Below are 15,383 nucleotides of genomic sequence, written 5' to 3'. Positions count from 1 at the left end.
TACATATTAATTCACCTTGGTATGGAAGCACATCATCTTTGATTAACTGCTACAAATGCATCCTAGCATCTGTTACAGCGTGATGCTTCGATGCTGTACGATGTCTGACGCTATGTCAGATGGTCAGGCTGACTGCCTCTTTATTTTCTCCAGCCAACGTCATGCAAACGAGGACAAGTCAGGAAACCAATGGGGAAGGTCACCAGCAGGCATGTGAAACCTCTGCAGCTGACTCCGGGATTCTCACAGCCCAGTCAAAGCTACGACCCAAGCCGAAGTGTCCCTTCCCGTGAACGCTTTCCCTTCTTTTAAGTACTTCCTCCAGCGACAGCTGTCTGGGTTTATCTGGCACAGGTTAGCAATCTGCCACCACACAGAGCCCACTGGCCCAGGATACGGGACGTCTGGATTCTGCTGGATTTTCTGCAACTGACAAGCTGTGCTGCCTTGTCAGAGGTTTAGCACCTTTAGCTCTTACAGGGGTCAAAAGACAGTGGAGGTCAAAGTATACCTACATTCCTCTCCGGCTTTAAAGTTTTGATCCTAAAACTAATTTACACTAACAAATTAGTAACTTACGATATTAACTCTACCAGCATTTTAGAAAGAAATCAAGATACAAGACAATGCTTACTACAAAAGAATGATTCTCCAATGAGGGACTGCAGGTCATTCGTAAAGGTCGCTCTGTGACTTCCTCAAACTGCACTGGTTAGCAGCAAGTACTCTCCTGATACCAAGCACCTACCTCCTACCTCCAGCATGGGGGTTACTAATTTTACACTCTGAAAATTTTCAATTATAAATATTTTAAGCCATCTTGAGCTCCTGGGTCAGTCTTTTCTTAAACAATATTTTCAAAACTAGGTCCTTTTACTTTTTTACAAAAATCGCTAAAAGACATTGATTTGTGTGAACGTGACCAACACAGGTGATGCTCCGCGTTACGGGATCGCCGGGCGGAAGACGACCATGAGACAGACTCGCGCTTACCTGCGCAGCGGTCAGTGTTTCCAGTTTGTGGAGTCTCTGGAGGACGCTCTGCATGTCCTCCTGCAGTCGCAGGAGCACCAGGGCGATCTGCTCGTTGAGGCTCCCTCTGGACCCTCGGTCTGAGCCCCAGCGCTCCCCGTCCCCTCCGCTCCCCACCTGCCGACCCTTGGCTCCTTCGCTGAAGTGTTGCATCCGGTGCCCTGGTTTAAAAGAGCAAAATAAGTTAGTTTTGAATAACTCTTATAAAAGTAGAAATGGTATGTTTTATTTATTTTCCTCTGTTATTTCTTTGAGCTCTAAATCTCCAGAGTAGAACCAATCAGGAAGTACATAAAAAAAATTGTTGGGATCAAAGAAATATATATATAAACTTCTATATATATATTGATAGATTCTTAATTTTTTTTGCTAAGGTTTTATAATATCCATAATATACTAGTACATGACTATGTCTTTATAATTCATAATATACACACTCAGGATGCATGCTAAAAATTCTTTACTAATAAAGTAATACGATTGAAAAAAATTGAATTTTTAATTCAATTTTAGGTATTTTAGAGTATGAAAAGTTACACTAAGTAGCTATGTTTTCCTTTCTGTTTGGTTTTGGTTTCATTACATTGTAAGCCTTCCAAAAGGTTTTTTAATGTGTTTTTCTAAGTCTAACTTGTATGTTCTTTACAGATATTAAAATCTCAGTATTATTAAGATTTTGTTTTATATCCACCCATTCTTTTCTCTAAGTATATTTACAAAATTGGTTATTACCCCTTATACATGATCTTGTGTCCCACTTTTAAAATCATATTACAAACATTTGTCTGCAGCATTAAATTTTATTCCAAAAACACTTAGATGGTTATGTAAATTCCCTAGTTAGGCCACGAAGTAATTCACTCACCCATTCTCCGCTTTGGGATAGTTAGGATGACTCCAAATTTTTGCTGTTACTAATAACATTGCAATGAATGTCTTTGTATATAAATTCTTGTCCAAATTTCCCCTGATTTCTTTGGGACAAATTCCAAGGAGAATTATTGGATCAATGGATAACAACTGTGTTACGGCTCTTTTTTTTTTTTTTCTGTTTTGAGACAGAGTCTCATTCTGTTGCCCCAAGTAGAGGGCCATGGCACCAGCCTAGCTCACAGCAACCTCAAACTCCTGGGCTCACGCAATCCTGCCTCAGCCTCCCCACTAGCTGGGACTATAGGCATACACCACTGTGCCCGGCTAATTTTTTCTATATATTTTTAGTTGTCCAGCTAATTTCTTTCTATTTTTTAGTAGAGACGGGGTCTCGCTCTTGCTCAGGCTGGTCTCGAACTCCTGACCTCAAATGATCCTACAGCCTCAGCCTCCCAGTGTGCTGGGATTACAGGCATGAGCCACCGCACCCAGCCCATCTGTAAAGATTTCTTATGTCCCAAATTTTCCCCTTAGCCATGCAACTTCCTTTTTATAGGCTTTATCATTTCTGCTTTGATCTTCTATTTGTAAGAGTATATGTTCTTCTTCTTTGAATGAGAAATACTGGTTATCTAAAATGTTCCTCTGTGTTTTGGGACGTATGTTCTCCCGAAACAGATCTTCTGTTTGCATGTGATGCTCTGTATCCCCGCCCCCTCCACCCGCTTCTTACTTTTTCCTTGGCTATAAAATTTCTGCACACTTCCTAGGTCTGTTTTTGTTAGCTTATTTCTCTGTGACAATGGCAGCTCTATCAATATACTTAAATCTACTGTGTTTCGTGCCACATTTACATTGCCCTAGTGGCACATCCCCCAGACTGAGCTTGAACGCTTGATATTAATGCATGCTGTTTAGAAGTTAGGCTCTTCTGACTTTCTTTTATACATTTATCCCCAGCATCACCATTCTTTTTTTTTTTTTTTTGAGACAGAGTCTCACTCTGTTGCCCAGGCTAGAGTGAGTGCCGTGGCGTCAGCCTAGCTCACAGCAACCTCAGACTCCTGAGCTCAAGGGATCCTCCTGTCTCAGCCTCCCGAGTAGCTGGGACTACAGGCATGTGCCACCATGCCCGGCTAATTTTTTCTATATATATTTTTAGCTGTCTATATAATTTCTTTCTATTTTTAGTAAAGACGGGGTCTCGCTCTTGCTCAGGCTGGTCTCGAACTCCTGAGCTCAAACGATCCGCCCACCTCAGCCTCCCAGAGTGCTAGGATTACAGGCGTGAGCCACCGCGCCCAGCCCGGCCATTCTTAATGTTCATCTTTGTACTGTTAAATGTTCTTTTATCACTATTACTTGATTTGTCAGCTTTAAATGATCTCTTTTGAATGGGAAAATGTGAAAAAGATAAAACAATTCAGATTTTTATCTACATAGGGGAAAAACGCAATAGCACAGTTGGAACAATCGGTCACTGCTCAGGGGGCTTACAGAACATAAATTTGGCTACCTCAAAAAGTTGCACAAAAGATTTAGAAATGCACAGTGACTCACACCTGTAATCCTAGCACTTTGGGAGGCCGAGGCAGGAGGATCACTTGAGGCCAGGAGTTTGAGACCAGCCTGGGCAACATATTGAGACCTTGTCTCTACAAAAAAAAATTTTTTTAATTAGCCAGGTGTGGTGGTGCATGGCTGTAGTCCCAGCCACTTGGGGAGGGCGAGGCAGGAGAATTGCTTGAGCCCAGAAGTTTGAAGTTGTAGTGAGCTATGATGATATCACTGCACTCTCGCCCAGTCAACAGAGCAAGACCCTGTCTCAAAAAAGAAAAAGAATGTTTCCCCCAGTACTTGCAGGGAACACACTACTGTGCCTATAGAGTCAAAGGAGAGAACTGGACATAAAGGAAAATTTGCCAATTAGTTTATAAAGACAGTAAGAACCAAAAAGATAAGACACACCTCTCCCCCTTCTGACGTTGGAGAATTCCTCACTTTCTCCGCCTCGTTTCTCTCGGTGAGGTGCCCCACTGTTGTTCCTGCCATCCTCTCCTCCATGCTTAACTTCACCTTTTCCTTCCACTGCTCCCACCGGCATACTCCCAACGTCGCCATTTCCAGGAGGTACTTGAACATCTTCAGGAAAACCAGAATTTTCCATGGGCTGACTGAGATCACCTCCCAAGTAACACTGAAATGGTCCATTGTTTGATGCAAAGCTGTCCAAAGACTGCAAATGTAAAATGACACTTAGCTAAAAGCTATAAACAAATGATACACCACATTATAGTTTGACAAGTGTTATGAAAAAGATGGACGAAGGATGCTACAGGAGCTCATTGGAGGGGGCCGAGCCCATCCTGGGGTTGAGTAGGGGCTTATTCAGGACAGGCTTCCTGGAAGGAATGATCTGAACTGAGACTTGAAGAACAAACGAGCATCAGCCAAGTCAAAGGTGTGATCATAATGACAGGATGTACCAATAAAGCTGTAGTGGGACAAGGGATGATTCGAGAACTTTTAGGATTACAGAATCCACAGGACTTGAAGACTGACTATGGGGAGTGAGGGAAGGGGACGACTCCAGGGACTGGATGGCTTGGTGCTACTCACCAAGCTAAGAAATACTGAGGATGAGGAGGTTTCAGGGGAACACAAAAAGATAACGGTTCAGTTATAGATAAGTAAAAACTGAGGTCCCTGGGCAAGATGTCTAGGAGGGCAGTTGGAATTCAGAAGAGAGATACACACTGGCATTATCGCTTTGAGAGACATGAGCATGTGAGTGATGGTTGAAACCAAGGGAGTAGTAACTAGGGTTATATACCTGACAAACACAAAATTTAATGGCCCAACAGAGGAAGAAACACTCAAAGAGGAAGCCTACAAAGGGCCTAAGAAGCAAAAGAAAAAAAGAAAGAAACCGTCAAAAGAGTGGCGTAATGGAAGCCAAGGGAATATTTTCAAGGAAAGAGTAGCTAATATTGTTTAATGACATTCAGGTAAGTAATGAAGGCATATTGGCACATATGGCCAAATCTGACTGACATAAATAAATATAATAAATGAACACAACCAACAAAAAGCCCGGTCATGAAGTGAAGAAGGGAGATAAGACAATGGTTAGATGGTGCCACAAGGTTAAGGGAGCATTTTCTTTTAAAGATAGAAGGGATATGAATATGTGTACAGCTTGGGAAGAAAGAATCAGAAGAGAGACAATGGTAGAAAACAGCATAGAAAGGGTATAAAAGAGGAAGGTCCCCAAGGAAATGGGAGGAAATCTGACACAAAGCAAATTAGAGAAATTGGCTTTAAATGGGAAGAACATGTCATCAACCGAGGTGGGAGGAGAGGGGGCTAGGACTGAATAATTGAGTTAGTAAGGTAAAGAAAGAATTCAGTGTCAAGGCGTGAAGTTGGCCTGTAATCCTAGCACTCTGGGAGGCTGAGGCGGGAGGATTGCTTAAGCTCAGGAGTTTGAGATCAGCCTGAGCAAGAGCGAGACCCCGTGTCTACGAAAAATAGAAAACTTAGCCGGGCAAGGTGGCACATGCCTGTAGTCCCAGCTACTGGAGAGACTGAAGCAGGAGGGTCACTTGAGCCCAGGAGTTTGAGGCTGCAGTGAGCTATGATGACGCCACTTGCACCCTACCTGGGGCGACAGAGCAAGACTGAGAAAAAAAAAAAAAAAGAGGCTATATAGAGGCTATTATAGATTTTAAAAAATACTTTTATAAGTAGAAATCAATGAGAAAACGAAAATGTTCAAATCAGAACTGGCAAATAGTGAATGTGATATTAGTGGCCCAGAAAAAGAATTTGAAAAGCACTTTGCATTTCAAAGACTCCAAAATTGATAATAGAGATTATTTAAATCTGTTTTTTAAAGAGCCCACCGAAGACATTTGCGGATGATAACCCATAATTAACCCGGATTCGTGACGGTGGTTACGAGGGGGGGCTGTATCTTATCTGCGAAGGTTTCCTTCAGGAAGGGCCATCTGCGTTCGGGTCTACAGGACGTGCGAGAGCTCTCAGTGAACGGGGTAGGGGGACACATCGGGCCACATGAGTGCGAAGGTGCTGGCACTGGAGGAGAGAGAGGGGAGGGGCTCGATGCACTGGAGGAACAGGGAGGCGCCCAGGGTGGGCTGCGAGCAAAGGCCAAACACCAGAGTGGAGGTGACAGGGGCCAGCGAGGTAAACAGGAGCCAGATCAGACAGCGCCCCAGGAAGGATATCAGTCCATTAACTGATTTAGACAGAAAACAGGAGCAAACCGAGATTCGCAGACAGATGTTTGCTGAGATTAATCCTTATTTAGTCCCTTTCACCAACCTTCCCCAAACAAATCTTTTTTAAAAAGAGAAAATAGGCCGGGCACGGTGGCTCACGCCTGTAATCCTAGCACTCTGGGAGGCCGAGGCGGGTGGATCGCTCAAGGTCAGGAGTTCGAGACCAGCCTGAGCAAGAGCGAGACCTCCGTCTCTACTAAAAATAGAAAGATCGCTTAAGCCCAGGAGTTTGAGGTTGCTGTGAGCTAGACTGATGCCACGGCACTCACTCTAGCCCGGGCAACAAAGCAAGACTCTGTCTAAAAAAAAAAAAAAAAAGAGAGAGAGAAAATAAAAGGGAATCTGGGTTTGTATCCTTTTCATTTCATTTCACTGATTTCAGCTTATTCTCAGTTTGGACCCTTTATCATTATTCTTCCCACTTATGCTACTCATTTGTGTTTGACCTTAGTTAAAAGATACATTATTCATGTGTTTTTAAAATTTGAGAAAACTAAGAGGTGAATTTAATTGGATTATGAAATCAGCAAAAAAAGAGAAAACCAGAGCAAATTTACAATTCTCATTTCAGAGAAGCAAAAGGTAAATGATTTTCTATAAGACACACTGAACTGTACTAGAACAGGGGTAGGGTATGCTTTACTGACACATTCAAGAGGCCAGAACAGATTTTAGAAAATACCTTTATAAGTGGAAATCATTGAGAAAAGGAAACTGTTCAAATCACAACTGGCAAACAATAAATGCAGTATCAGTGGCCCAGAAAAAGAACTTGAAAAGTACCTTGCGTTTTGGGGAGAGGATGTAAAAACACCAAACAGAAATGCAGCTGTCAAAACCACCCTCATCATTATCAGAAAAGTTCGAGAGAAAAAAAAATTCATCGACTTTTCATAATTTTTTTCAAATTTTCTCTTCTAATACCGAATCTTTTTTTTTTTTTTTTTTTTTGTTGAGACAGAGTCTCACTTTGTTGCCCAGGCTAGAGTGAGTGCCGTGGCGTCAGCTTAGCTCACAGCAACCTCAGACTCCTCGGCTTAAGCGATCCTACTGCCTCAGCCTCCCGAGTAGCTGGGACTACAGGCATGCGCCACTATGCCCGGCTAATTTTTTCTATATAGATTTTTAGTTGTCCATATAATGTCTTTCTATTTTTAGTAGAGACGGGGTCTCGCTCAGGCTGGTCTCGAACTCCTGACCTTGAGCAATCCACCCGCCTCGGCCTCCCAGAGTGCTAGGATTACAGGCGTGAGCCACCGCGCCCGGCCTAATACCGAATCTTAACTGAAATTTGAAAATTATTTCCACTAAAAATTCTGGTCCAATGGATTATAGTCAATGTGAAGAACAAATTTGTTTGAAAATTATTCAAGTTTTTTGAACACTAATCAATGTTTCAAACATGGGGATTGGCATAAAGTTTTTCCTCTGAATACCCATCCCATCTATCCCCAAATATTTATAAATATATTAATACATATTATAAATTATAATATTTAATTGTTCTTAATATTCTCAGAATATTCCAGAATTTTATATACTTTTTCATTCATAAAAAATAATTAAAAATATAAATGTTTAAACATTTTAGAGGTATGTTTTCAAAGTGAAAAACAGCATGTACATTTGCTATCAACAGAAGTAATACACTGAATTCTGATGTATCATTGTGAAAATTACCCATCAGAAAATGTCTTGTTTACCTCTTCTTGTCCAAACTGCTCCATAGAATCACAGTAAACTTCACTGTCTGAATCACTTGTCAAATGCTGAATTCCTGTAACATCTTCAACATGATCATCATTTATATCTAAATATGAACAAATGTCCAGATAGAATAATTAAACTCTAATAGAAGAAAAGCATATTTATTCTATTTTCAAAATTTATCAGCCCTATATTATTTTCATACTGAGAGACAAATTTGATTTACTGAGCCACACTTTTTTTTTAACTTGATAAAACTTTAAAATTAGTTGATAATTTTTGTTTAAAAAGATTACAAAGTATTTTCTCATTGAATTCTATGAAGATACTGTCCAGATGAAATCTTTCAAAACCTAATAACCTTATAAGAGAAAACTACCTACCAAGTAGGAGGCCTAAATGTAAAAAGCAACTATGCACCTTTGGTTGTTACATTAAGAAATGATATTTTTCATTTGTACCACTACCATGTATCACTAAAAATTTTTAAATAAAAATAAATAAAACAAAAAACAAATGATGTTTCTTGGTTTCTCAACACAACCCCAGCAATGTTAAGAATTCATCATATAGACACTGTGGGATCACCCCTAGGGCCCTAGAATATAAAGACTATAACTTATCTTGCTGATTGGAGAACAAAGGCATCATATAACCAAAGTTTAAAAGAAATATCAGGAATAAAGGTAAAAATTCCAAAGATTTTATTTTAAAATGTCCTATAATAACTCAACTTTATATTATAAAAATATAAAAGCCCTGGCCCTAACACAGTATCTTTCCAAGCTATAAACCCTTATAATATTAATAATCCCTAAGATATTAGTAAGAGATTTTAAAATTCTAAACTGCTCCTAAATATCCTACAATTATTACAAGAATATTTTCTTCATAGGAAAGAGGCTGGACAAAGAAGTATTTGGGGACGCTACCTTGGTGAATGCAGACAGCAGTTTTTCCAGTTTGCTCCAAGTGTTGATCTATAGGTTTTACTTCTTCAGGGCTTGTGCCATTCAGGGAAGAACTGGCATGAATGTCATTCTGTATATCCTGAACAAAGCCATCTTTATCATAGCCATTAGTGACAATGATTTCCAAATTCTTATGATCTGCTGATTTCTTCATCATTTTCTTATCTTTTATGAGACAATGGAGAGATTCATAAAAGTTCACCGGAGGCCAACTTCTGCACACTACGCTCTAATATCCAGTAGTCATTTCTCCAATCTACCATAATCCCTCTGAAGAATTTCCTACACGGATTAGAGACATGGGCTGCTCCTTGAAAGGGGGTTTAACATATGCTGAGAGCTCACACAAACTGCTGGCTTCAAAACTGCTTCAGTTCCCGGGAAATCTTCTAGAATCCCTTTTAAAAAATAATCTCTAAAGGTCTTTACACTCTCTTAAGCATAGGCAAATTGCTCTATGACCTCTAGCAGCTCAAAGGGGTCCATGTAGCTGATAAAAAGATCCTCAAATCCTTTGGGAGTGCAGTAGTTAAAAATAAAAAAATAAATCCTTAAGGAAGGTATTATTCATCAGACCTTACTGGAAAGGGAAGGCAAAACTAAACTGTGTGGTTTGTTTGTGTCTTTCCGTCTCCCCTTTCTAAAACAGTCTTCCCATGAATCACTGGTACTCTTACTAACAAGACCCCTAATGCACTATACCTCATGATTCCAGTGTTCCTTCCTCATCAAAACATATGCCTGTATTCTATTCTCTGGATTCCCTTCTACTTTTGATAAGATATTGAGACTTTACCTTGTCTCCTGTCCTTGCTAACATATGCATATTCATGTTGGAAATAGTGTCTTAAAATAATATATGCCTAAGGCAGCATATTTGGAGGAGTGGCCTATTCTTGGCAGCCTTCAATTAACACCTGTTCCGTTTATGCATTAGGCTGGCTGGCCCTGTATTCTATAGTTCAGCCGTTTGGTCCACAGCGATCCTGGCTAAAGGGTCAAAAGCCCACATGCCAACACCATACCAAATCAGCCCAAATGTCTTCATACCCTTTTATCTTATTTAATGTAAAAGTATTAACCCATTATCCAAAAATTACCATTGTCACTTTGTTCTGCTCCTTTCCCTTCTTCTTGGGCCTCCTCTTCCTCAGACTCAGCCCCACTGTCGCTGCTCTCGGCTTTGCCATTAACCGTTTTGGCATTTGGAGAAGTCGTCAGAACACTACCAAGATCTGAAACATGAAACTACCACTTAATTGCTAATGCGGTCATACATGGTAATGCCATAACTTCCAAAATATACCGTAATTAACAAATAACTAATAAAATCATTTTAAATTAAAATGTTAGCATTTTATACATAATTAATAGTATTCTTTTCTTTGACTATAAATATATATATATATTACATAGACAAATTTCTCCAACTATCAGTTTACAACAAAAATGATAAAGCTATCTTATCTTAGATCCTTTCTGAACAAGGCAGAGGATAAATTTTTTTTTTTTTTTTTGAGACAGAGTCTTGCTCCATTGCCCAGGCTGGAGTCCCATGGTGTCAGCCTCGCTTACAGCAACCTCAAATTCAAGTGATCCTCCTGCCTCAGCCTCCTGAGTAGCTGGGACTACGGTCATGAGCCACAAAACCTGGCTAATTTTTCTACTTATAGTAAGAGACGGGGTGTGGGTCTTGCTCAGGCTGGTCTCAAACTCCTAAGCTCAAGAGATCCTTCTGCCTCAGCCTCCCAGAGATTACAGGTGGCGACCAGGATAAATTATTTTTAAGTTAACATCAATCAAAATAGTAAAGTTAGAGATGAATGCTCTCCTTCATACATGTAAATGAAGAGATACTTCCTATATGCTAGCATGCCGAAAACATAAATATAATATTTTTGGTCCTACCAACAATCTCATCAATATTACAGTTGGACGCCACTTAAAAAATGTTATTCCTTTCTTACCTTTAGGGCTTCGGGTATATGACTTACATTATTACGTCTTTATGATACTTAAGTTTTTTCTTAAAGTATCAGTTAATGTGATCACTTACAGAAGCAAATTGTCCTACTGGCCAAAGTTACACCCTGAAGGGAAATACACAGAGCTTCTCAACTTTAACATGCACACGAATCACCTGAGATCTATTTAGGCTGTAGATTCTGAAAGGTCTGGGTGACCTAAGATTCTGCATTTCCATAAAGCTCCCACGTGTTGTCAATGCTGTTGGTTGGCTACTGGACCATGGTTTGAGAACACAGATTGGATGATGATATTTTTGAGATAGCAACACCCCCGCAAATGATCTACCAATTCATTGCAATCTCTATCAAAATCCCCGCTGGCCTTATTGCAAAAAAGAACAAGCAGATTCTAAAATTCATATGAAAACGTGAGGGATCAAGAATAGCCAAAACAATCTTGTAAAAGAACAAAACTGGAGGACTCATACTTTCTAATTTCAAAACGTACTAAAGATGTGTATTCTGAAAAATGCCCATTTTCAGATGTGAAACTGATACATTTAGGCCCAATAGGGCCTAAATGGCTACTTTTAATAAGATGCTTCCTTTAAAAAAAAAAAAGTGAAGACTGCAAACTGCCTTGCAATTTGGCAATATCTTACAAAATTACAAACACCCATCAAACACTTCTAATTCCATTTCTATTTTTTTAAGGATATTTAAGTCAGTATCTATTATTTCTTATAGATAGTACTTTCACATATGTATAATTTCTCAGGAGCATTTTTTGATGAGCAAAAGAGGAAACAATTTAAATGTCCATCAGAATGGTTTGGGTTAAATTTATAGTGCAGGTCCACAATCCTTTACTTACAACCTTGGACCCAGATCTGTTTTGAAATATCAAGTTTTCTTTTTTTCTTTTTTGGAGGCAGAGTCCCGCTCTCTCACCCTGGCTAGAGTGCTGTGGCCTCAGCCTAGCTCACAGAAACCTCAAACTCCTGGGCTCAAGCAATCCTTCTGCCTCAGCCTCCCAAGTAGCTGGGACTACAGGCATGCACCACCATACCCGGCTAATTTTTTCTATATATTTTTAGTTGTCCAGCTAATTTCTTTTTATTTTTTCAGTAGAGACGAGGTCTCGCTCTTGCTCAGGCTGGTCTCAAACTCCTGAGCTCAAATGATCCGCCCGCCTCGGCCTCCCAGAGTGCTAGGATTACAGGCATGAGCCACCATGCCCGGCCTCAAGTTTTCTAATTTTGCAAAGGTTGTATGGTACATATGCCATTTGGTATATTGTGTAACATCTCCAAAAGAGCCTAAGGCAGCTCTCACTAAAAAAAGAAAATAAGATTTTTTTGCAGCAAAATATATGAATAGTTACACTAAATAGGATAAAGATTCAAAATAGCCTCATGTCATTTCAGGTCAGGTTTTGTTCCTCAATTAGCTCATGTCAGACAGGTTTTTGCTGCCAAATGAGTTACCAAAAAATTCTGGTTTTCAAAGCTTTTGAGATGTTTAAGTTATAGCTAAGTAACTGTGGACCTGTGCCTTTATTACCATTGTTTATTCTTCTTTGTTTTATAATTGTTTAAATAACTGCCTCTGGCCAGTAGACTGGACACTGCAAAAGCAGGTCCAATGTATTCCCCTCTGCATCTTGACAACATGCTTGACAAAGAGAAAACATTTCATTTTTTTTTCTGAATTGAGTAAGTGTGAACTATAAGAACTACTTGTTACTATTTGACTCCTCTAAGCAAATAGGATACAGAATGGTGTGGTACAGAGTCATGCCCTGTAAGCAGTCACTATCAGTTGCACATGGTCTATAACCTTGTGCAAACTGCACGAGGCCATACTACACTACAGGAAGATTACTGTTCTAAAACGTTACAATTTCTGTCAATTATTAAAAGATGCCTTGTAAACTGGGATGCCAGGAAAAAAAAAAAAGATGCCAGGCTGATTTTTATTTAAAGTGCATATAATTTTCATTTAAATTTACTCTTAGGGTGTCATTTCACTCTGCTCTCTAAAAAAAAAATTTAAGGAAAAAATATTTACAGTTAATACCAGCAAAGCGTGCATTTTATTCAACTCTTACTAGGATGCAAAACATAACTGTTTTAATCTTTCACTGAGAACATGAATACAATACTCTAAAAAATAAAAACCACGCTGATGTCTTGTTTTAGCTTGCTAGGTTATAGTTAAACTATACTGTAAACATATCTATTTTAAAATTAGCTAGAAAATAATTTAATCCATGGTAATATTAATTCCTAAGGCAAACCAGAAAATATAATCTATCAAAATTAAACCATGAATTCTGTTATAATTTTGTATAACTAAGTGAATCAGCTGGCATGTTTTATTAATAACGTACACTTAATGGTTAAAATGTATAGGGTTTATAGTATTTTGGAACGTCATACAATGTGTTTGCTTAGAATGAAAACTCCTGGGTGACAAGATTATAAATTCTATAAATTTGTGTAGATTTCTTCTGACATGTCAATTTTGGACAAAATTTTTACATGGATTTCATTATTCCTACCTTCTAAGTATTTAGAGATTTTCTCCAGTCGGACTAGCATGTGAAAGTAAAAAAAAAAAAATTAGACATATAAATATTAATGCATGCATTATTTTGCCAAATAGGTAAAATAGTCCAACCTGAGGTTACATCAGAACTCCTGCCACTCTTTTTGTCCTCTACAATTTCATAAAATGGACCTATGACATGCAGCAATTCTTCAACTTTCTCAGTCATTGGCATAGTCTCAAGAATCTGTAATCAAAAGCAACAAATATTGTGAAATCACAAACTTAATTTGATCTACACTAGTATCAAATAATCTATTTCCAATTTATTGATAATCTTGAGATTTGAGAGTCATTAATAGACTCCCTAAAGGATCTACATTAATTACATACTATTCTACATACACTCCCACAAAAGTTTCAAATATAGTAAAAAGATCCAAAGGCATTCTCATTTTGAAGACTATTTTACATAAGCTTCATATAAAATGTTATACAATAATTTATAAACTTTATTTACTTTTTTTTTGAGACAGAGTCTCGCTCTGTCACCTGGGCTAGAGTGTCGTGGCATCAGCTTAGCTCACAGCAAGCTCAAACTCCTGGGCTCAAGTGATCCTCCTGCCTCAGCCTCTCGAGTAGCTGGGACTACAGGCATGCGCCACCATGCCCGGCTAATTTTTCTTTTTCTTTTCTTTTCTTTTAGGCCACTGGACCAATTGTATAAGAGATAATTTTTCTATTTTTAGTAAAGATGGGGTCTTGCTCTTACTCAGGCTGGTCTCGAACTCCTGACCTCAAGCAATCCTCCTGTCTCACTTCCCAAAGTGCTAGGATTATAGGCGTGAACCACCATGCCTGGCCAATAATGTATAAACTGTACATTAAAAACAAGGGACTTTTTGTTTTACAATCATCAAATTTAAAATGCACAATAAATTAACTGAAAAGGCATCCAACTAAATAACTATCAATTGGTGACTGATCAAAGAAATTAAAGTTCTTCTATATATGGACTATTATGCAGATATTGAAAAGAATAAAACTAGCTCTGTGTGTGATGATCAGAAAAGTATCTGTAAGTTTTCTTTCTTTGCTTTGCTTTTTATTTTAAGACAGCTTTTACTGTCTTGAAGACTGCTTTACTGTTTATTTATCACCCATCTTCCACAATAGAATGTCAGCTCAATGAAAAAGGGCCTTCATCTTTTTGTTTTTGCCCACTCCCGTATTTCTAGTTTCCAGCACATAGAAGGTATTTAATAAACAACCTCGTTTAAAGCACTAAAATTCTTGTTCAAACAACACGCTTTTATTTCTAAAACTGATACGGGATGAACTCTCAATCTGTGGTCACCAGCAGCTCTAATGAGATTCTGAGCTGAGATAGGTCCATCAACATCACCACCCACCACGTGTATGGGTGTGGGGGGAGGTTGTTGGGAGAAATCATGCAGAATAAACTGTTCACAATTACCGGTTTTAATGATTATAATTTATTTTTATAGCTTGTAAATTATCTAATGGATAGAACTGAAAAGAATGCTTTAATCACAAAATATGTGATTGGGACACAGGGACTTCTCAAGATCCCTGACTGGTTGCTCAAGACCACTTTAAGTCATCTGGGGCAAAACTGCCTCCCAGGTGCAATTCTGAGGAGTGACAAAAGAAGTAGACATTCTAAACACAAGTTCTGCTCCACAGGAGTCTGAACAGAAGTACGGCTATCATTGAAAAATTATTTTTATGACAAGAAATAAATATAGTTTCAAACATGTCACAGAATAAATTTGCAAAAAGTTATGCTTTTGACTGGCAGAAAAACAAGGAAGCCAGAAAATAGAGCATTGCTAGAATCTAAATATTCATGTGACTTATTATCTATTTTAAAAGAGTTTTACATACAACTTTATATTAATAAAGTAAATAAATATAAATATATTTGTAATATATTTGGATTATAATAATTCTGACAA

General features: G+C 38.6%; 1 protein-coding gene across 1 annotated transcript in view; it reads right to left on the bottom strand.

Annotated features, from left to right (window-relative positions):
• Positions 1–15,383, bottom strand: part of ACBD5 (acyl-CoA binding domain containing 5) — a 42,526-nt gene that overhangs the window by 9,500 nt on the left and 17,643 nt on the right. The window contains exons 5-11 of the mRNA XM_069458761.1: positions 13,537–13,651; positions 13,418–13,450; positions 9,988–10,122; positions 8,849–9,052; positions 7,913–8,019; positions 3,874–4,141; positions 994–1,193 (exon numbers count right to left, since the gene is read on the bottom strand). Coding sequence (XP_069314862.1) covers positions 994–1,193; positions 3,874–4,141; positions 7,913–8,019; positions 8,849–9,052; positions 9,988–10,122; positions 13,418–13,450; positions 13,537–13,651 — 1,062 coding nt within the window. The remainder of the gene's footprint in view (positions 1–993; positions 1,194–3,873; positions 4,142–7,912; positions 8,020–8,848; positions 9,053–9,987; positions 10,123–13,417; positions 13,451–13,536; positions 13,652–15,383) is intronic.

Source organism: Eulemur rufifrons, chromosome 25 (assembly GCF_041146395.1).
Source record: "Eulemur rufifrons isolate Redbay chromosome 25, OSU_ERuf_1, whole genome shotgun sequence".
NCBI lineage: Eukaryota > Metazoa > Chordata > Mammalia > Primates > Lemuridae > Eulemur > Eulemur rufifrons.
The sequence above is the reverse complement of the archived record's forward strand: the minus strand, read 5'-3'. Positions and strand labels throughout refer to the sequence as shown.